The 23556-nt window shown below is 40.1% G+C and overlaps 1 protein-coding gene across 7 annotated transcripts in view; it reads right to left on the bottom strand.

Annotated features, from left to right (window-relative positions):
* Positions 1-23556, bottom strand: part of mdn1 (midasin AAA ATPase 1) — a 437529-nt gene that overhangs the window by 97953 nt on the left and 316020 nt on the right. For all 7 annotated transcript variants that reach the window (XM_077510806.1, XM_077510808.1, XM_077510809.1 and 4 more), the window contains exons 69-74: positions 5886-6010; positions 5645-5797; positions 1682-1791; positions 1441-1514; positions 1180-1363; positions 968-1112 (exon numbers count right to left, since the gene is read on the bottom strand). In XM_077510806.1, the coding sequence (XP_077366932.1) occupies positions 968-1112; positions 1180-1363; positions 1441-1514; positions 1682-1791; positions 5645-5797; positions 5886-6010 (791 nt within the window). The remainder of the gene's footprint in view (positions 1-967; positions 1113-1179; positions 1364-1440; positions 1515-1681; positions 1792-5644; positions 5798-5885; positions 6011-23556) is intronic.

Here is a 23556-nt window from a genome sequence, read left to right as displayed (position 1 = left end):
TTTTTATGAAGTATTTCCGATTATATGATTCAGCTAGATGTGTGAATATTGGGAGCATACCTATCAGTCTAATACCTACAAAAAGTATTCTGTAGCCATGTGCCAAACCTAACAATAAGCCCTTTTAAGCCATTTTGATTTTATTTTGTTAATTGCGCATCATTTTTGGCCTTTCTACGAAACTTTGCAAACACAAAGCATGGCAAAAACATTTACATTTAGACTGTTTCGTATGAAACAGTACCCCAACATGCCAGTACCCCGACGTGCAAGTACCCCAACGCGGCCCGGGTTGCGAGGGCCCTTTATAGCTGCTCGCAGCTCTAGTTATTATTAATAGGGCCCGAGCAGCGACCGCTGGTTTTTCATGAAATTTGGAGATTTGTGGAAGAAGGGAGAAAGGCCTATAGTTTGTAAAGTTGTGCTTGTCACAAGTATTGTAGATCGGGATGACTTTTGCAGATTTAATTTTATTTGGAAATTGCCCAGCTTGAAATGATAAATTGGCATTATAAGTGGTTTGGAGAGTCCTAGAAATATTTTCTTTACTATCTTTATATCAATTTGATCACAGTCAGTCGATTGTTTTTTTCTTTACAACCATATATTTAAAAGTAATTAACTTTTAAATCAACAGGCTATAAAAACAACTGAACTCGGATTTCTTTCAATTAAGTCAGTATAAGTACTATTTGCTGTGCAGGATTGGGAATTTCTTTGCTCGGTTTGGTCCAAATTTGACAAAAAAAATAAATAAATCTGTTGAATTTATCCACAACCTCAATTTATCATCAACCTTTTCTTTCAAAATTAAGTTTCATATGATTTGTATTGTTCAGTTTATCAACTGGAGGCCACAATTTATTATTGCTACATTACAAAAAAATAAAATAAACGTGATAAAAACAATGATGCTAAATTATGGAGGATACAAAACGCCTTTTGATTTGAAATCCATGTAGATTACCAGTGAAGAAGTCCAGATCGTCAGTCAATTCCATTGCTGAGTGTTTCTTTAGGTGTTGGACACATATTTTCTTCATCTTTCTGGTTAGGACAGGCAGACGTCTTTGCAGTGATTCCAACTCGATGCCCTCATTTTGTCTCTCATTCTGAAATCCCCAGATCACCATCAACACACTTAACTGAGATGTTTACGAGCTAAGATAAGACCCAAACCTGCTGGTCTCTGTCCTTTTCTAGCAGGGCTTGTTTGAGTGCCTGATGAATTCGCTGAATCTGTGTTTCCTCTGGATGTATATCGGTATTAACGAGGGAGGCGCTGTTTTTCTGTTCTACCAGAACAGTAACACAGGGATCATTCAGAATCTCCTCAAACTTCTTGACAAACTTGAAGAGGGTCCTACAAAGAAAAGACATTTTAAATAATTGCTGGAAACACACTGTGGACAGCGGCACATATTTTAACTGATATCTTACCGATGTGTCTTTTCCACTGACTGTTTGATGGACCAGAAACTAACATCATTCCACTTGGAGATCTTGACAAAATCCTGAGGCAAATGAAATATCATTAGCGATTCATTTGTACTGATTTTATTGTTATTATTATTATTATTATTATTATTATTATTGTTATTATTATTATTATTGTTATTATTATTATTATTATTATTATTACACTACAAGTTCTGTATCTTATATAGTAAATATTATGTACCTTAAGATCCTTCTCAATTGGCTGTCTGGCCTGTCTGATTTTGTTCTGAATATAGTCTGAAAATTGACAGTAGTATTTGTGCAGGTTCCACAGAAGATTAGCCAATGTATCTGTAAGATAAAGCAAATATTAATGATGTTTATTACGTTTCCAACCTGAAAGTCAAACAAACCATGGCATTAAAAAAAAAAAAATGGTGCTTTAAATAATAAAAACGTAAATCAACATCAATCACTATAATAATCTAGGGTGAAAAACATCTTCGGATTGTTCGAGTTTGGGGTAGTGATTTATTCAGTAGGACATGATTTTGATGATCTGCAATATAACAGGCCAATATTTTAAGTATTCACAGAGAAGGTGCAACAATAATAAGAATATTGTTAAGAGCTGATGTACTTGGTAAAGACTTAAAGCTCCTATCCCACTGAGTTGCGAACGTTGCTGAAAGACAGGGTTCGGATTTGGTCATAATATGTCGCATTTATGTTCGTAATTATTCGTAGTTGTCAACATTGATATGCCAACATGCACATTTGCTTGTAATCCATCGTAATTCATCATAAGACGTGTCAGCAAAGTTTTTTTTCCCCGAGGTACCATTCATAAATTCACACTGACACACATACACTAAAGTGAGAGAGCGCTTTGTGGCGGAGCGTAATCTGTTTGGAGAAGTGCAGCTCTGCTTGGAGCAGCACAAGCATTGAAATCATATTTCAAAAACGAAAAACAAAACGCTAGCTTGGAGACATGTATTGAACGGATTTTTCTAGTTTGTATTTCATGTTTCACAAGTGCACAATAGGTGTTTTTCCACCAACAAGCCCAGGAACTTTGAGTTCTGGTTAAAGGGAGTTCTTGGTTGTAAAAGTTCAGCAGGGAATATAGATAGAATTGTTTTTCCACAGCTTCCCAGCTGTCTTAGAGTTCTCGGTAATTAATTCAAATGAGTTTGATTGAGCCCAGCCGATGTAAAAACAACACCCCCAAATTTGACCAATCAGCCATGGCCATTGCAGCCCGCCCCCTCAAAGTTCCTGCCTGGCTCAGCAAGACCCTGCTGCTAAGATAGTACTTGGATGTCCCCTGGGGAATATAATTACCCTGGTAATTGTTGTTGGTGGAAAAACGTGCAAACTGAATTTTACCAAGGTAAACTGAAAAGTAAACTCCAAAATTTCTGGAGGTGGAAAAACGCCTAATGTGCCCACTCACTACGGGCAGCACGGTCAGTCAAACTGGCCAATTCCTCTAAAACTCAACAAGATGCTACGGTCTGGGCAAAAGGCTATATGAACATTACAATATCAATGGCATCTGACTCCCCGGAAAAAAAAAAAAAAAAGTTAAAGCCGATTATGTATAAAAAGGATGACACAGCATGTACACTGTCATATTGGAAGTTTTTGTCCAGCCGCGTCATCCCTGTGTTGCATACGCCTGTTCATCGACTGTCTTGATCTATATTGTGCTATAAAAAATTATATGCCGTCAAGTATTGCCACAATTTGGCCTACGTTCACACTGCAGTTCCGATTTTGTCACACGTATGTGATTTTTTTTCATGCAGTGTGAACACCATTGCAAGTTGCCATCTAAAACAAATGTTCCTCTATTTCTCCTTTTTGTTCCCCCTTCATCCATCTCTGACAAGGCATTCAACCCTGTTCATCTACTTGCATAACACCAAGGGATGGGGCCTGCTTTCAACACCAGAATACGTGAATGAAGAAAAGAGCTACACGATCAGTGGCTGTGGTTGCTTGTCAACTGGTGCGCAGTCGGGGCAACGTCATCGCTCTGTGGTGTCCTCCCCCTCAGCTGACCTCGTGACAGTGCTGCTGTCTTTCCCTAAACTTCTTCCAGCTCCATTCCTTCTTCATTCGTAAGCACGAGCATGAGGTCATGTATGAGCTGCCGCGTCTCCACGACTATCTCCAGCTTCAGGTGTGCGTGATTTGATGTTGTACTACACGTGATGCAATGCTGATGCCGTACACATTTGAAAGAGATTAAAATTAGTGTTCTCTTTTTGTTTAACCATGTAGCCTCCGCTGGTGTGACGGGGTCACAAGGAATCATCTGCACCGGATGCCTTAGCTTCACGGCTCTGCAGCAAACACGGGGTAGCAATCTGCAGTGGCTACAGAAGCTACCCAAATGCTTCAAAAGCATCCTGACAACTTTCCTGACCTACCAAAAAAACAAAAACAAAAACATATGCATGTCGAACATGGATTAGTTATAGCGCACAGTTAAGTCACGGCTGGACAACAAATTGCTCCAGGGCACCTCCAGCCAATTCTTCAAGTCTAGCTACACAAATACAGAACGTGTTCTTGACACACAGCCTTTTTGGCAGCTCTGACCCAAAGTTTGTTCTCTTTACAAGGGCATGGACATTACTGGTTACCATTTCAGGCATCATCTTTCTCTGACACAAAATGGCTGCAATGGATAGAATATGGCATTTACTTGTGTGCGTTTTTTTGGTGTCCTTTTGTTGAGCTAATAAGGTTTCAATTAATATTTCATTTTAGTGTCTCTAAACTGTATTATATAACCCTTGAATCAAATATTACTTCTGTCTGTGTAGTTAATTTTTGCATGTTATGATTTCTTTTTTGCAGTATAAAATCTAGCAATGTTTGACAATTGATGGATTATATTTCAACATACAAGCCAGTCCTTGTGAAAGGAAAGAATGTAACGTCACACTAAAAAAACAAAAAACAAAAAAAAAGCTGCATAGTAAAAATATCTATGATGATTGCTCAATTTAAGTGCATAGTATCCAAAAGATTTCAATGGCTAGAAGTAAAAACATGAAATAGTAAAACAACAATATGATGATCTCATCTTTATTTATGAGAAAGTGAAAGATTGTCTGGCTCTAATTCAGTTTGGACATTTGTTGTAACAGTCAAGGCTACATGATAAGGCTACAATGAATCTGCTGTCAATACGAAAAGTGATGAAAAAAAAATGCAAACATTTCTTTTTTAAATTCAATAGTTCTGCGCACTACTTTCCTCTTTTCTTCATCAGCTTTACCACTTGCACTTGCTTTTTTTGGACCATGATTGAGCATGATTAGGGGCTAATACGATGCAAAACTAAAAAAAAAGATTTACGTAAATAACAATGAACAGGTCTGCTCCGAACGAACTTTGAACACGAATGTGCTATGGAGGAAGCATCCTGGGCATTCGAGTTAGCTCGGCTCCCGAGTGAGTGTCGCGTTCAGGCACGGTCGGCTTTTTCCCCACGAGTGAGTCGCGTTCAGGTACGCTCGGCTTTTTTCAGTTTGGTTGAGAGCCGAATTTTTGGACGAGTTCTGAGACATAAGATTCTCGAATTTTCTGGTTGAAACGGGATTTGGTTGAGAAGAGAAGCGTATATCTATTTGTGTCTCACACTGGTTGCACTAGATTGTAGCATTAAATACCAGTATTCGTGCAGCCGATGGGCACCATTACAGCACAGCCAGCATTTATTGGAAATGTAGGCGTCACTGTCATATAAGATTGGGCAACATTTGAATTTGGATGCTTCTGGTTCAGATTCTAGTTCTTTGATTCAATGCCACTTTTTAATGGTTCTTCAATTTCTCAATTCCTTTGGGCCAGCCAAAAAAAAAAAAAAAAAAAAAAAAAACTTTTGCGCTGATGTTCATTCTAGGCTCCGGGAACCAATTACTTCTCCTTCAATTTGGTGGGCGGGCACCACTAGGGTGACCAACTGTCCCGCGTAGCGCGTAAACGTATATCCTTTGAATTAGCAGCATTAGCAGCATCCTGTGAATTGAGCTTCAAACGCTGCGCGCGTCCCGCGCTACACGGGACACAGTTCGTCACCCTAGGCTTAAAAAAAGGCTTAACATGGAACCCTGGAATGTAAACTTGTGACCATAAATGTGTCCGGTATAGTATTCTGTCACAAAGAGAAGTGAAAGCTTACCTTGTCCAGGCTGAGTAGAGAGCAGAAGGAGGTGGCAGTGAAAGCTGAGTAACATGGACAAACGGGTATCGAACTCGCCTAGGCTAGAACCCTCCATGAAGGACTGAAGTGTAGACGACAACGAGGACAGGGACAAACATCCCATCTCTTCGCCTAGACAGGGCAGGGAGTAATCATCAGCTTGTATTGATCATCTTATTGTCCTGTTAATAAAACGGTAACACAGCTGGTGTGTGCATACCTGAATTAGCATCCTTTATCCTATCGTCCAGATATTTTGTCAACAGCTGGTAAATAGAGAACCAGTGCTTCATGGATTTCTCAGTATGCCGTTTCACAGCATTGTCCAGACTGCTTGACCAACAACTGCCACAGAAGAACACATTTATGGCTACTATTACTATACTAATAAACTACTACGAATAAACAAGCAAATTCCTATTTGCTTAACTTCACACCCCACCAGGTGGTGATCAGTTGACAGCTCCGCCCCTCTCTTCACCTGAGTGTCCAAAACATGTGGCTGCAAATGCAATGACACGACTACAAAGTCGATCATCGAACTGCGGTCTAGGGTACCCCGGTGCACACATGGACACCCCTATGTTTGAAGATGGTGTTTGTTATGGACAATCCACGATGAGCACAGAAGTTCAATAACAGAACACCACTCGGTTTCTGATCGGTGGGGGGGGCGTTCCTCCCAATCACACCCTTCCAGGTCTCACTGTCATTGCCCATGTGAGTGTTGAAGTCCCCCAGCAGAATGAGGGAGTCCCCAGGGGGAGCGCTCTCCAGCATACCCTCTAAGGACTCCAAAAATAGTGGGTGCTCTGAGCTGCTGTTGGGTGCATAAGCACAAACAACAGTCAGGACCCGTCCGCCCACCCGAAGGCGGAGGGAGGCGACCGTCTCGTCTACCAGGGTAAACCCCAACGTACAGGCACCACACAGGGGTTCAATAAGTATGCCCACCCCTGCTCTGTGCCTCGCACCATGGGCAACTCCAGAGTGAAAGAGAGTCCAACCCCTCTCGAGGATTGATACCAGAACCCAAGCTGTGTGTGGAGTCGAGTCCGACGATATCTAGTCAGAACTTCTCAGCCTCACACACCAGCTCGGGTTCCTTCCCTGCCAGAGAGGGGACATTTCATGTCCCAAGTGTTAGCTTCCATAGCCGGGGGTCAGACCGCCAAGGCCAAGGCCTTTGGCTGGCGCCCATCTTACGACACACCTGACCCCTTTGGCCCCTGCCATATGTTGTGAACCCATGGGAAGGGGGACTCGCGTTATCGTTTCGGGCTACGCTCAGCCAGGCCCCATGGATAAAGGCCAAGCCACCAGACGCTCGCCTTCGAGCCCCACCTCCAGGCTTGGTTACTGAGGGAGGGTCCCAGTGACCCGCGTCCGGTCAAGGGAAACATATTTCCCTTAATTTTATTCTTCAGAAAGTGTCTAGAGTCATGCTTTGTCTGGTCCCTCACCTAGGATTGTTTGCCATGAGTGACCATGCCAGGGGCATGAAGCCCCAGACAACATAGCTCCTAGGATCAATGGGACACGAAAAACCCCTCCACCATGACAAGGTGATGACCCACGGAGGAGTATTAAAAAAAAATACAAATCTAGCTGAAAAAAGTTAAAAAAATAATAATAAACTAGAGCTGCGAGCAGCTATAAAGGGCCCTCGCAACCCGGGTATTTGCACGTTGGGGTACTCGCACATTGGGGTACTGGCACATTAGGAGCAAAATTTCTTTTAACATGGCATGATAAACCTTTACATGTGGATTTTTTTTTGCCAGGTGTGATGTGTGTGTCAAGCTCAATGGGTTTTGGTGATTGTTAAGATCTGCAAAAATCAGCGTCCTTTTTTATTTTTAGGGAATGAGTTGACCTTATTGGTATTTTTTGCAAAAGTATATATCCCCGTCATCGCTCGTACTCATTGCACGATGTTGCTTTTATTGTCTATAGAGGCTATCAAAAATAAATAAAACAAAATAAAAAAGTACATATTTTTGGATCGGTCTGATACCAGTGAACATCTTGAGTAGTGGAAAAAGTAAAAGAATATTCATAAATGACTTAGTTATTACACTTACAATGAGTTCACAAATTTTGTACAAAATACCGTAAGTGGGGTTGTTTTTTTTTTTATGCCTCAAGGACTAGGTGGCGCTGTATTTATAACTGAATTTTGTCATAGAGATACCTTCACGCCTTGACGATAAATATACATGTCAAGTTTGGGATTTTTTGAAGCATGCACCGGGGAGTTATTAAGCATATCCTTCATTCACGATACTCCTTTTAACGTCCAAAGAGGCAATCAAAAATAAATAAAACTAAATAAAAAATACGTATGTTTGGATAGGTCTGATGCCAGTGAACATTTTGAGTGGTGGAAAGTAAAAGAATATTCATAAATGACTTAGTTATCACACTGAGAATGAGTTTACAATTTTTGTAAAAATACCGTAAGTGGGGTATTTTTTTTTCATGCCTCAAGGGCTAGGTGGCGCTGCATATATAACTGAATGTTGTCATATAGATAGCTTCAGGCCTTTACTATAAACATACATGTCAAGTTTGGGATTTTTTGGAGCAAGTACCGGGGAGTTATTAAGCATATCCTTTTTCAGTGCAAAACACAAATTTTGATGCCCCGCCCTCATCATATAGTATTTCGAAAAGTCAAGATTTTTCCCCCTGTCATTGGCTCAGGTCTTGACATGGTCCAGGTCAAGTCTTAACTCAGTCGGATGAAACATGTAGGAGAAGTGGGCAAAAGTATGCCCCCTGTAAATGTGCAAAAATCGTCAACAATGGGACATTCAAAAATTTGTAGCTCACTTCCTGTTCATTTTAGCATATGGGTCCAAGAGACTTTTTTGTAGGTCTTGGGCTCCCTCATACACCTAAAAATATTCGTCGTTCTTGCTTAAACGTACAACCGGGGCTGCTTCGTTAAATATTTTTAAGGGGCGCTATTGAGTCATTTTTGTAAAAATAGCACAATCAACAATAAAATATTGCTCATTTTACCAGGCCAGATGTGTGTGCCAAGTTTCATGAGTTTCTGTGCATGTTTAGACCATCAAAACCGGCGCTGTTTTCTTGGCGAACAGCGCTTAGCCACGCCCACAGCAATTCGTGAAAACTCACAAACTTCGTGTTGTGACATCATGAAGGCCGAAACCCTCATCTGAGCAAATATGAGGTAGGTCCAGTTAACGTGTTTGGACAAAAACGTAGAAGAAAATTCATAATAAAAGAAAATGCCACTAGGTGGCGCTATCAGTAAGATGAAATATAAGTTCGTAGATGTCTTTAGGGCTGGACTCTCATCAAATGTGTGAAATTTTGAGAAGATAGGATCATCTCGGTCAAGTTAATGCAGCTTTTATTGTCACGAAAAATCTTCAGACTTTGCGTCACCGTAGCGGCCACGCCCTTTGGCCAAAAGTTACAATATTCGGTGTGGAGCATGATCAACATCTTAAGGCTTTTCTGACCAATTTTCAACTGGATCCCTTCAACGAGCTCAGCACAGTAGCTAAAAACGTAAAGTATGACATTTATTGTTACCACTAGGTGGCGCTATATTTATAACTGAATTTTATTATATAGATGTTTTCAGGCTGTGACTATTACGTTGCCTGAGAAGTTTGAGATTTTTTGGAGCTTGAACATGGGAGTTATTAAGCATTTGCTCTTTCTGGACAAAATTTTCTAGGGGGCGCTATTGAGGCATTTTTGTAAAAATAGCACAATCCAGGATAAAATATCGCTCATTTTGCCAGGCCAGATGTGTGTGCCAAGTTTCATGCGTTTCTGTGTTTTAGGCCCTCAAAATTGGTGTTGTTTTCTTGGCGAACAGCGCTTAGCCACGCCCACAGCGATTCGCGAAAACTCACAAACTTCGTGTTGTGACATCATGAAGACCGAAACCCTCATCTGAGCAAATATGAGGTAAGTGCAGTTAATGTGGTTGGAGAAAAACATTGAAGAAAAATCGTAAGAAAAAAAATTGCCAGTAGGTGGCGCTATCAGTAAGATGAAATATAAGTTCGTAGATGTCTTAAGGGCTGGACTCATCAATTGTGTGAAATTTTGAGAAGAGAGGATCATCTGGGTCAAGTAAAAGCAGCTTTTATTGCCACGAAAAACTACCAGACTTTGCGGCACCGTAGCGAAAAGTTACAATATTCGGTGTGGGGAATGATCAACATCTTAAGGCTTTTCTGACCAATTTTCAACTGGATCCCTTCAACGAGCTCAGCGCAGTAGCTAAAAACGTCAAGTATGACAATTATTGTTACCACTAGTTGGCGCTACATGGATAACTGAATTTTATCACATAGCTGTTTTCAGGCCGTGACTATTAAGTTGCATGAGAGGTTTGAGACTTTTTGGAGCTCGAACATGGGAGTTATTAAGCATTTGCTCTTTCTGGACAAATGAAATTTTAAAGGTAATATTTGATGCCCCGCCCCCGTCATATAGTATTTCGAAAAGGCAAGATTTTTTGCCCAGTTGTTCTCTCACGTCTTGAGATGATAAATGCCAAGTTTGAAGTCAATTGGATGAAAAATGTTTGCAAAGGGGGAAAAAGCATGACCACAGTGAATGTGCCAAAATAGGCCAAAATTGGACATTAAAAAATTCATAGCTCACTTCCTGTACATTTTAGCTACATGGTCCCAATTGACTTTTTGTGTGTCCCGGGGTGCTACAAGTGCCTGCCAATTTTCGTTGCCCTAGCTCAAACATGCCGGGCTTGGTTTTTATTTTTCTACGCTAGGGGGTGCTATAGAGTCGCGTTGTTATGACGACTTAATAATATCAAATTTTTCGCCGGGCCTGAGGAGTGTGCAAAGTTTGGTGAGTTTTCGTGAATGTTTAGGTACCCAAAATCGGGATCGTTTGCGGAGAATAAAGAAGAAGAAGAAGAAGAAGAAGAAGAAGAAGAAGAAGAACTAGAGCTGCGAGCAGCTATAAAGGGCCCTCGCAGCCCGGGCCACGTTGGAGTCCTTGCACGTTGGGGTACTTGCACGTTAGGGTACTGGCACGTTGGGGTACTGGCACGTTGGGGTACTGGCATATTGGAAGCAAAATTTCTTTGAAAATGGCATAATAAACGTTTACATGTAGAATATTTTTTTTGCCAGTGTGTGTCAAGCTCAACGGGTTTTGGTGATTGTTAAGACCTGCAAAAATCAGCGTCCTTTTTTATTTTTAGGCAATGAGTTGCCCTGATTGGTATTTTTTGTAAAAGTGTATATATACATCATCGCTCGTTGTACTCATTGCACAATGTTACTTTTATTGTCCAAAGGGGCAATCAAAAATGAATAAAACAAAATGGAAACGTACATACGTTTGGATCGGTGTGAAGCCAGTGAACAATTTGAGTGGTGGAAACTAAAAGAATATTCATAAATGACTTAGTCATCACACTTAGAATGAGTTTACATTTTTTTGTACAAAATACCGTATGTGGGTTTTTTTTTTTATATAAGCCTCAAGGGCTAGGTGGCGCTGTATTTATAACTGAATGTTGACATCGAGATACCTTCAGGCCTTGATTATAAGCATACATGTCAAGTGTGGGATTTTTTTTGGAGCATGTACGGTGGAGTTATTAAGCATATCCTACATTCACGATATTGCTTTTAATGTCCACAGAGGCTATCAAAAATAAATAAAAATATATATATGTTTGGATAAGTCTGATGCCAGTGAACATTTTGAGTGGTGGAAACTAAAAGAATATTCATAAATGACTTAGTTATCACACTTAGAATGAGTTTACATTTTTTGTACAAAATACCGTATGTGGGGTATTTTTTTTTTATGCCTCAATGGCTAGGTGGCGCTGCATATATAACTGAATGTTGTCATAGAGATAGCTTCAGGCCTTGACGATAAACATACATGTCAAGTTTTGGATTTTTTGGAGCATGTACCGGGGAGTTATTATGCATATCCTTTTTCAGTGCGAAACACAAATTTTGATGCCCCGCCTTCATCATATAGTATTTCGAAAGGTCAAGATTTTTCCCCCTGTCGTTGGCTCAGGTCTTGACATGGTCCAGGTCAAGTCTTAACTCAGTCAGATGAAACGTGTAGGAGAAGTGGGCAAAAGTCTGCCCCCTGTGAATGTGCAAAAATCGTCAAAAATGGGACATTCAAAAATTCGTAGCTCACTTCCTGTTCATTTTAGCATATGGGTCCAAGAGACTTTTTTGTAGGTCTTGGGCTCCCTCATACACCTAAAAATATTTGTCGTTCTTGCTTAAACGTACAACCGGGGCTGCTTCGTTAAAAACTTCTAGGGGGCGCTATTGAGTCATTTTTGTAAAAATAGCACAATCAACAATAAAATATTGCTCATTTTACCAGGCCAGATGTGTGTGCCAAGTTTCATGAGTTTCTGTGCATGTTTAGACCCTCAAAACTGGCGTTGTTTTCTTGGCGAACAGCGCTTAGCCACACCCACAGCAATTCGCGAAAACTCACAAACTTCGTGTTGTGACATCATGAAGGCCGAAACCCTCATCTGAGCAAATATGAGGTAGGTCCAGTTAACGTGTTTGGAGAAAAACGTAGAAGAAAATTCGTAAGAAAAAAAATTGCCACTAGGTGGCGCTATCAGTTAGATGAAATATAAGTCAGTAGATGTCTTTAGGGCTGGACTCTCATCAAATGTGTGAAATTTTGAGAAGATAGGATCATCTCGGTCAAGTTAATGCAGCTTTTATTTTCACGAAAAATCTTCAGACTTTGCGTCACCGTAGCGGCCACGCCCTTTGGCGAAAAGTTACAATATTCGGTGTGGGGCATGATCAACATCTTAAGGCTTTTCTGACCAATTTTCAAATGGATCCCTTCAACAAGCTCAGCACAGTAGCTAAAAACGTAAAGTATGACATTTATTGTAACCACTAGGTGGCGCTATATGTATAACTGAATTTTATCATATAGATGTTTTCAGGCCGTGACTATTACGTTGCCTGAGAAGTTTGAGATTTTTTGGAGCTTGAACATGGGAGTTATTAAGCATTTGCTCTTTCTGGACAAATGAAATTTTAAAGGCAATATTTGATGCCCCGCCCCCGTCATATAGTATTTCAAAAAGGCAAGATGTTTTGCCCAGTTGTTCTCTCAGGTCTTGAGATGATAAATGCCAAGTTTGAAGTCAATTGGATAAAAAATGTTTGCAAAGGGGGAAAAAGCATGACCACAGTGAATGTGCCAAAATAGGCCAAAATTGTACATAAAAAAATTCATAGCTCACTTCCTGTACATTTTAGCTACATGGTCCCAATAGACTTTTTTGTGCGTCTCGGGGTGCTACATGTGCCTGCCAATTTTTGTTGCTCTAGCTCAAACGTGCCGGGCTTGGTTTTTATTTTTCTACGCTAGGGGGCGCTATCGAGTCGCATTGTTATGACGACTTAATAATATCAAATTTTTCGCCGGGCCTGAGGAGTGTGCAAAGTTCGGTGAGTTTTTCGTGAATGTTTAGGTACCCAAAATCGCGATCGTTTGCGGAGAATAAAGAATAATAATAATAACTAGAGCTGCGAGCAGCTATAAAGGGCCCTCGCAGCCCGGGCCACGTTGGGGTCCTTGCACGTTGGGGTACTTGCACGTTAGGGTACTGGCACGTTGGGGTACTGGCATATTGGAAGCAAAATTTCTTTGAAAATGGCACAACAAACGTTTACATGTAGAATATTTTTTTTTGCCAGTGTGTGTCAAGCTCAACAGGTTTTGGTGATTGTTAAGACCTGCAAAAATCAGCGTCCTTTTTTATTTTTAGGCAATGAGTTGCCCTGATTGGTATTTTTTGTAAAAGTGTATATACACATCATCGCTTGTTGTACTCATTGCACAATGTTACTTTTATTGTCCAAAGGGGCAATCAAAAATGAATAAAACAAAATGGAAACGTACATACGTTTGGATCGGTGTGAAGCCAGTGAACAATTTGAGTGGTGGAAACTAAAAGAATATTCATAAATGACTTAGTTATCACACTTAGAATGAGTTTACATTTTTTGTACAAAATACCGTATGTGGGTTTTTTTTTTTTTATGCCTCAAGGGCTAGGTGGCGCTGTATTTATAACTGAATGTTGTCATAGAGATACCTTCAGGCCTTGATTATAAGCATACATGTCAAGTGTGGGATTTTTTTTGGAGCATGTACCGTGGAGTTATTAAGCATATCCTTCATTCACGATATTGCTTTTAATGTCCACAGAGGCTATCAAAAATAAATAAAAATATATATATGTTTGGATAAGTCTGATGCCAGTGAACATTTTGAGTGGTGGAAACTAAAAGAATATTCATAAATGACTTAGTTATCACACTTAGAATGAGTTTACATTTTTTGTACAAAATACCGTATGTGGGGTATTTTTTTTTTTATGCCTCAAGGGCTAGGTGGCGCTGCATATATAACTGAATGTTGTCATAGAGATAACTTCAGGCCTTGACGATAAACATACATGTCAAGTTTGGGATTTTTTGGAGCATGTACTGGGGAGTTATCAAGCATATCCTTTTTCATTGCGAAACACAAATTTTGATGCCCCGCCCTCATCATATAGTATTTCGAAAAGTCAAAATTTTTCCCCCTGTCGTTGGCTCAGGTCTTGACATGGTCCAGGCCAAGTCTTAACTCAGTCGGATGAAACGTGTAGGAGAAGTGGGCAAAAGTCTGCCCCCTGTGAATGTGCAAAAATCGTAAAAAATGGGACATTCAAAAATTCATAGCTCACTTCCTGTTCATTTTAGCATTTGGGTCCAAGAGACTTTTTTGTAGGACTTGGGCTCCCTCATACACCTAAAATATTCGGCGTTCTTGCTTAAACGTACAACCGGGGCTGCTTCGTTAAAAACTTCTAGGGGGCGCTATTGAGTCATTTTTGTAAAAATAGCACAATCAACAATAAAATATTGCTCATTTTACCAGGCCAGATGTGTGTGCCAAGTTTCATGAGTTTCTGTGCATGTTTAGACCCTCAAAACTGGCGTTGTTTTCTTGGCGAACAGCGCTTAGCCACACCCACAGCAATTCGCGAAAACTCACAAACTTCGTGTTGTGACATCATGAAGGCCGAAACCCTCATCTGAGCAAATATGAGGTAGGTCCAGTTAACGTGTTTGGAGAAAAACGTAGAAGAAAATTCGTAAGAAAAAAAATTGCCACGAGGTGGCGCTATCAGTTAGATGAAATATAAGTCAGTAGATGTCTTTAGGGCTGGACTCTCATCAAATGTGTGAAATTTTGAGAAGATAGAATCATCTCGGTCAAGTTCATGCAGCTTTTATTTTCACGAAAAATCTTCAGACTTTGCGTCACCGTAGCGGCCACACCCTTTGGCGAAAAGTTACAATATTCTGTGTGGGGCATGATCAACATCTTAAGGCTTTTCTGACCAATTTTCAAATGGATCCCTTCAACAAGCTCAGCACAGTAGCTAAAAACGTAAAGTATGACATTTATTGTAACCACTAGGTGGCGCTATATGTATAACTGAATTTTATCATATAGATGTTTTCAGGCCGTGACTATTACGTTGCCTGAGAAGTTTGAGATTTTTTGGAGCTTGAACATGGGAGTTATTAAGCATTTGCTCTTTCTGGACAAATTAAATTTTAAAGGCAATATTTGATGCCCCGCCCCCGTCATATAGTATTTCAAAAAGGCAAGATGTTTTGCCCAGTTGTTCTCTCAGGTCTTGAGATGATAAATGCCAAGTTTGAAGTCAATTGGATGAAAAATGTTTGCAAGGGGGGAAAAAGCATGACCACAGTGAATGTGCCAAAATAGGCCAAAATTGGACATAAAAAAATTCATAGCTCACTTCCTGTACATTTTAGCTTCATGGTCCCAAGAGACTTTTTTGTGCGTCTCGGGGTACTACACGTGCCTGCCAATTTTTGTTGCTCTAGCTCAAACGTGCCGGGCTTGGTTTTTATTTTTCTACGCTAGGGGGCGCTATCGAGTCGCATTGTTATAACGACTTCATAATATCAAATTTTTCGCCGGACCTGAGGAGTGTGCAAAGTTCGGTGAGTTTTCGTGAATATTTAGGTACCCAAAATCGCGATTGTTTGCGGAGAATAAAGAAGAAGAAGAAGAAGAAGAAGAATAATAATAATTTTTACAAAAACAATAGGGACCTCGCAGCGGTCGCTGCTCGGGCCCTAACTAGAGCTGCGAGCAGCTATAAAGGGCCCTCGCAACCCGGGCCACGTTGGGGTATTTGCACGTCGGGGTACTGGCATGTTGGGGTACTGTCAAATAGGAAACCATCTAAATTTTAAACGTTTTAGCCATGCTTTGTGTTTGTAAAGTTTCATGGAAAGGCCAAAAATGATGCACAATTAACAAAATAAAATCAAAATGGATTGGCACATGGCTATATAGAATACTTTTTGAATATATTAGGCATGCCTGCCAATATTCACACATCTAGCTGAATCATATAATCGGAAAGACTTCATAAAAATGTCTAGAGGGCGCTATTGAAGCATTTATTGCAAATTTAATAAGAAATCTCTAAAATATTCATGCTTATGACAAGCCTGATGTGTGTGTAAAGTTTCATGAGTTTTTGCACATGTTTAGACCCCCCCAAAAAAAGCAGCATTTTACTTGGCAAACAATGCATCGCCATGAAACGGCGTGGGACAAAATAAATAACTTTCGATAACTTTGTATCTTGAACATCTTAAGATGAAGCACACCAAGTTTGAAGACAGTCGGATAAATTTTGTAGGTGGAGTTCGTTAAAATATGACCCCTAAAAAAGGCCACAAAAAATGGCTACAAATCCCAACGTAAATCAAAATGGCGGACTTCCTGTTTGTTTTGGAAGATGGTTCCAAGAGACTATTTTGTACATCGTGGGCTCTTATGTATGCCTCTAAATTATCATAGCGCTAGGTGAAACGTACAACCGGGAATGCTTCGTTAAAGAGGAGTTTTTTACCTCAAAATGTGATGACCGGCCCTTACGGGACTTCCTGTTGGGTTTAGCACATGGCACCAAGAGACTTTTTTGTACATTGTGGGCTGTTAAATTTGTCTCCAAATTTTCGTAGCTCTCGCTGCTTCGTACAACTTTGAATGCTTCATTAAGAGGGAATTTTTTCCTTTGCAAACTGTGCATGCCACGGCAACAGCGTGCGACGAAATAAAAAGCTTTCAATAACTTTTCATCTTCAACATTTTAAGATGAATCGCACCAAGTTTGGAGATGATCGGATAAACTCTGTAGGAGGAGTTCGTTAAAATAAGACCCCTATGAAATGGCCCAAAAAATGGCAACACGTTCCAAAGTAAATCAAACTGGCGGACTTCCTGTTCGGTTTAGCATATGGTTCAAAAAGAGTTTTTTGTACCTTGAGGGCTGTTACATATGTCTTCAAATGTTGGTAACTCTAGGTGAAATGTACAGCCGGGAATGCTTCATTAAATAAGAATTTTGAAACACAAAATTTGATGCCTCGCCTCTGGCGGACTTCCTGTTAGGTTTAGCATATGGTTCAAAAAGAGTTTTTTGTAGATCATAGTCTGTTACATATGTGTACCAATTTTCGTGGCTCTCAATTAAACGTACCACGGCAATGCTTTGTTAAGTAAGAATTTTGAAACTGTAAATTTGATGCCCCGCCACCGTCATATAGTATGTCAAAAACTTTAGATTTTTTACCATGATGTTGTCCCAGGTCTTGAGATGGTACAGCCCAAGTTTGAAGTCAATCGGGTTAACCGTGTAGGAGAAGCGGGCAAAAGTATGACCCCTGTAAATGTGCAAAAATGGGCCAAAATTGGACATTCAAATACTCATACCTCACTTCCTGTCTATTTTAGGGTACACATATCAAAGAGGTTTTTGTTCATCTGGATGTGCTACAGGTGCCACACAATTTTCGTAGCCATAGGACAATCGTAGCGGGACAGGGATCCGTTAAACCTATGTAGGTGGCGCTACAGAGCCATTTTTCTGTTATCACGTATGGCGACTTTAAAATATCAAATTTTTCGCCAGGCCCGATCTCCGTGTAAAGTTTGGTGAGTTTTCGTTCATGTTTAGTGCCTCAAAAATGTGGTTGTTTGCGGAAAAGAATAATAACAAAGAAAAAGAAGAAGAAGAAGAATAATAAGAATTCCTTCAGGAACAATAGGGACCTCGCAGCGGTCGCTGCTCGGGCCCTAATAATAATAATAATAATAATTTTTACAAAAACAATAGGGACCTCGCAGCGGTCGCTGCTCGGGCCCTAATAATAATAATTCGAACGAAAAACAATAGGGACCTCGCAGCGGTCGCTGCTCGGGCCCTAATAATAATAACTAGAGCTGCGAGCAGCTATAAAGGGCCCTCGCAGCCCGGGCCACGTTGGGGTACTTGCACATTGGGGAACTTGCACATTGGGGTACTGGCACATTGGAAGCAGAATTTCTTTGAAAATGGCATGATAAACATGTAGATTTTTTTTTTTTTTTGCCAGGTGTGATGAGTGTGTCAAGCTCAATGGGTTTTGGTGATTGTTAAGACCTGCAAAAATCAGCGTCTTTTTTTTTATTTTTAGGCAATGAGTTGCCCTGATTGGTATTTTTCGTAAAAGTATATATACACACATCATCGCTCGTACTCATTGCACAATGTTGCTTTTATTGTCCATAGAGGCGATCAAAAAAAAAAAAAAAAACTAAATAAAAAATATGTATGTTTGGATCGGTCTGATACCAGTGAACATATTGAGTGGTGGAAAGTAAAAGAATATTCATAAATGACTTAGTTATCACACTTACAATGAGTTTACAATTTTTGCAAAAATACCGTAAGTGAGGCATTTTTTTTTTTATGCCTCAAGGACTAGGTGGCGCTGTATTTATAACTGAATTTTGTCATAGCGATACCTTCAGGCCTTGACTATAAATATACATTTCAAGTATGGGATTTTTTGGAGCATGTACCTGGGAGTTATTCAGCATAGCCTTCATTCACGATATTGCTTTTAATGTCCATAGAGGCTATCAAAAATACATAAAACTAAATAACAAAAATATGTGTGTTTGGTTAGGTCTGATGCCAGTGAATATTTTGAGTGGTGGAAAGTAAAAGAATATTCCTAAATGACTTAGTTATCACACATAGAATGAGTTTACATTTTTTGTACAAAATACCGTAAGTGGGGTATTTTTTTTTCATGCCTCAAGGGCTAGGTGGCGCTGCATATATAACTGAATGTTGTCATAGAGATACCTTCAGGCCTTGACGATAAACATACATGTCAAGTTTGGGATTTTTTGGAGCATGTATCGGGGAGTTATTAAGCATATCCTTTTTCAGTGCGAAACACAAATTTTGATGCCCCGCCCTCATCATATAGTATTTCCAAAAGTCAAGATTTTTCCGTCTGTTGTTGGCTCAGGTCTTGGCATGGTCCAGGTCAAGTCATAAGTCAGTCGGATAAAACGTGTAGGAGAAGTGGGCAAAAGTATGCCCCCTGAAAATGTGCAAAAATCGTCAAAAATGGGACATTCAAAAATTCGTAGCTCACTTCCTGTTCATTTTAGCATATGGGTCCAAGAGACTTTTTTGTAGGTCTTTGGCTCCCTCATACACCTAAAAATTTTCGTAGATCTTGCTTAAACGTACAATCGGGGCTGCTTCGTTAAAAATTTCTAGGGGGCGCTATTGAGTCATTTTTGTAAAAATAGGACAATACATGATAAAATATTGCTCATTTTGCCAGGCCAGATGTGTGTGCCAAGTTTCATGAGTTTCTGCGCATGTTTAGACCATCAAAACTGGCGTTGTTTTCTTGGCGAACAGTGCTTAGCCACGCCCACAGTGATTCGCGAAAACTCACAAACTTCGTGTTGTGACATCATGAAGGCCGAAACCCTCATCTGAGCAAATATGAGGTTGGTCCAGTTAACGTGTTTGGAGAAAAATGTACAAGAAAATTCGTAAGAAAAAAAATTGCCACTAGGTGGCGCTATCAGTAAGATGAAATATAAGTACGTAGACGTCTTTAGGGCTGGACTCTCATCAAATGTGTGAAATTTTGAGAAGATAGGATCATCTCGGTCAAGTTCATGCAGCTTTTATTGTCACGAAAAATCTTCAGACTTTGCGGCACCGTAGCGGCCACGCCCTTTGGCGAAAAGTTACAATATTCGGTGTGGGGCATGATCAACATCTTAAGGATTTTCTGACCAACTTTCAACTGGATCCCTTCAACGAGCTCAGCGCAGTAGCTAAAAACGTAAAGTATGACATTTATTGTTACCACTAGGTGGTGCTATATGTATAACTGAATTTTATCATATAGATGTTTTCAGGCCGTGACTATTACGTTGTCTGAGAAGTTTGAGATTTTTCGGAGCTTGAACATGGGAGTTATTAAGCATTTGCTCTTTCTGGACAAATGAAATTTTCAAGGCAATATTTGATGCCCCGCCCCCGTCATATAGTATTTCAAAAAGTCAAGGTTTTTTGCCCAGTTGTTGTCTCAGGTCTTGAGATGATAAATGCCAATTTTGAAGTCAACTGGATGAAAAATGTTTGCAAAGGGGGAAAAAGCATGACCACAGTGAATGTGCCAAAATAGGCCAAAATTGGACATTAAAAAATTCATAGCTCATTTCCTGTACATTTTAGCTACATGGTCCCAATAGACTTTTTTGTGCGTCTCGGGGTGCTACACGTGCCTGCCAATTTTCGTTGCTCTAGCTCAAACGTGCCGGGCTTGGTTATTATTTTTCTACGCTAGGGGGCGCTATAGAGTCGCGTTGTTATGACGCCTTCATATTATCAAATTTTTCGCCGGGCCCGAAGAGTGCGCAAAGTTCGGTGAGTTTTCGTGAATGTTTAGGTACCCAAAATCGTGATCGTTTGCGGAGAATAAATAATAATAATAATAATAATAATAATAATAATTTTTACAAAAACAATAGGGACCTCGCAGCGGTCGCTGCTCGGGCCCTAATAATAATCCGATCGAAAAACAATAGGGACCTCGCAGCGGTCGCTGCTCGGGCCCTGATAATAACTAGAGCTGCAAGCAGCTATAAAGGGCCCTCGCAGCCCGGGCCATGTTGGGGTACTTGCACGTTGGGGTACTGGCACATTGGGAGCAGAGTTTCTTTGAAAATGGCATAATAAACCTTTACATGTGGATTTTTCTTTTTCCAGGTGTGATGAGTTTGTCAAGCTCAATGGGTTTTGATGAATGTTAAGATCTGAAAAAATCAGTGTACTTTTTTATTTTTAGGGAATGATTTGCCCTGATTTGTATTTTTTGTAAAAGTATATATACACATCATAGCTCGTACTCATTGCACAATGTTGCTGTAATTGTTTATAGAGGCTATCAAAAATAAATAAAACTAAATAAAAAATACGTATGTTTGGATAGGTCTGATGCCAGTGAACATTTTGAATGGTGGAAAGTAAAAGAATATTCATAAATGACTTAGTTATCACACTTAGAATGAGTTTTTTGTAAAAATACCGTAAGTGGGGTATTTTTTTTTCATGCCTCAAGGGCTAGGTGGCGCTACATATATAACCGAATGTCATAGAAATAGCTTCAGGCCTTGACTATGAACATACATGTCAAGTCTGGGATTTTTTGGAGCATGTACCGGGGAGTTATTAAGCATATCCTTTTTCAGTGCTAAACACAAATTTTGATGCCCCGCCCTCATCATATAGTATTTTGAAAAGTCAAAATGTTTTCCCCCTGTCGTTGGCTCAGGTCTTGACATGGTCCAGGTCAAGTCTGAAGTCAGTCGGATGAAACGTGTAGGAGAAGTGGGCAAAAGTATGCCCCCTGTAAATGTGCTAAAATCGTAAAATATGGGACATTCAAAAATTCGTAGCTCACTTCCTGTTCATTTTAGCATATGGGTTCAAGAGACTTTTTTGTAGGTCTTGGGCTCCCTCATACACCTAAAAATTTCCAAAGATCTTGCTTAAACGTACAAGCGGGGCTGCTTCGTTAAAAATTTCTAGGGGGCGCTATTGAGTCATTTTTTGAAAAATAGAACATTCTACATTAAAATATTGCTCATTTTGCCAGGCCAGATGTGTGCGCCAAGTTTCATGAGTTTCTGTGCATGTTTAGACCCTCAAAACCGGCGTTGTTTTCTTGGCGAACAGCGCTTAGCCACGCCCACAGCGATTCACGAAAACTCACAACTTCATGTTGTGACATCATGAAGGCGGAAACCCTCATCTGAGCAAATATGAGGTAGGTCCAGTTAACGTGGTTGGAAAAAAACGAAGAAAAATCCTAAGAAAAAAAATCACCAGTAGGTGGCGCTATCAGTAAGATGAAATATAAGTTTGTAGATGAGTTAAGGGCTGGACTGTCATCAAATGTGTGAAATTTTGAGAAGATAGGATCATCTGGGTCAAGTTAATGCAGCTTTTATTGTCACGAAAAATCTTCAGACTTTGCGGCACTGTAACGGCCACGTCCTTTGGCGAAAAGTTACAATATTCGGTGTGCGGCATGATCAACATGTTAAGACTTTTCTGACCAATTTTTAATTGGATCCCTTCAACGAGCTTGGCACAGTAGCTAAAAACGTAAAGTATGACATTTAATGTCACCACTAGGTGGCGCTACATATAGAACAGAATTTTATCATATAGATGTTTTCAGGCCGTGAGTATTAAGTTGCATGAGAAGTTTGAGATTTTTTGGAGCTTGCACATGGGAGTTATTCAGCATTTTGTCTTTCTGGACAAATGAAATTTTAAAGGCAATATTTGATGCCCCGCCCCCGTCATATAGTGTTCCGAAAAGTCAAGATATTTTGCCCAGTTGTTGTCTCGGGTCTTGAGATGATACATGCCACGTTTGAAGTCAATCGGATTAAAACTGTTTGCAAAGGGGGAAAAAGTATGACCACAGTGAATGTGCCAAAATGGGCCAAAATTGGACATTAAAAAATTCATAGCTCACTTCCTGTACATTTTAGGAAATGGCTTCCACTGACCTTTTTGTGCATCTCGGGGTGCTACACGTGTCTGCCAATTTTCGTAGCTCTAGGTCAAACGGGCCGGGATTGGTTTTTATTTTTCTACGCTAGGGGGCGCTATAGAGTTGCGTTGCTATGACAACAAAATAATATCAAATTTTTCGTTTGGTGAGTTTTCGTAAATGTTTAGGTCCTCAAAAATGCGATCTTTTGCGGAGAATAAAGAATAATAATAATTCTTACAAAAACAAGAGGGACCTCGCAGCGGTCGCTGCTCGGGCCCTGATAATAATAATTTTTACAAAAACAATAGGGACCTCGCAGCGGTCGCTGCTCGGGCCCTAATAATAATTTTTACAAAAACAATAGGGACCACGCAGCGGTCGCTGCTCGGGCCCTAATAATAATTTTTACAAAAACAATAGGGACCACGCAACGGTCGCTGCTCCGGCCCTAATAATAATAATAATAATTTTTACAAAAACAATAGGGACCACGCAGCGGTCGCTGCTCGGGCCCTAATAATAATTCTTACAAAAACAAGAGGGACCTCGCAGCGGTCGCTGCTCGGGCCCTAATAATAATAATAATAATAATTTTTACAAAAACAATAGGGACCTCGCAGCGGTCGCTGCTCGGGCCCTAATCATCAGAAAATCTTTTCCACAAAAAGGTTTTGGACTTCCAGAAACGAGCACAATATCACTCAATACTGACAGTAGGCATGCTACTTAGCAATCATCCAGCATGTTCATATGTCGCTGGTAAACTGGAGGAAACTAAGGCTTCCCAATCAAAAAAACTGCAAAAACTTGCATATTCAATCAAATACAGGTACATGGTATGAAACTGTCTTTCTCGACAAAACATTTCAAGGT

This window comes from Festucalex cinctus, chromosome 21 (genome assembly GCF_051991245.1).
Source record: "Festucalex cinctus isolate MCC-2025b chromosome 21, RoL_Fcin_1.0, whole genome shotgun sequence".
Taxonomy (NCBI): Eukaryota; Metazoa; Chordata; class Actinopteri; order Syngnathiformes; family Syngnathidae; genus Festucalex; species Festucalex cinctus.
This window is presented reverse-complemented; position numbering and strand designations above follow the sequence as displayed.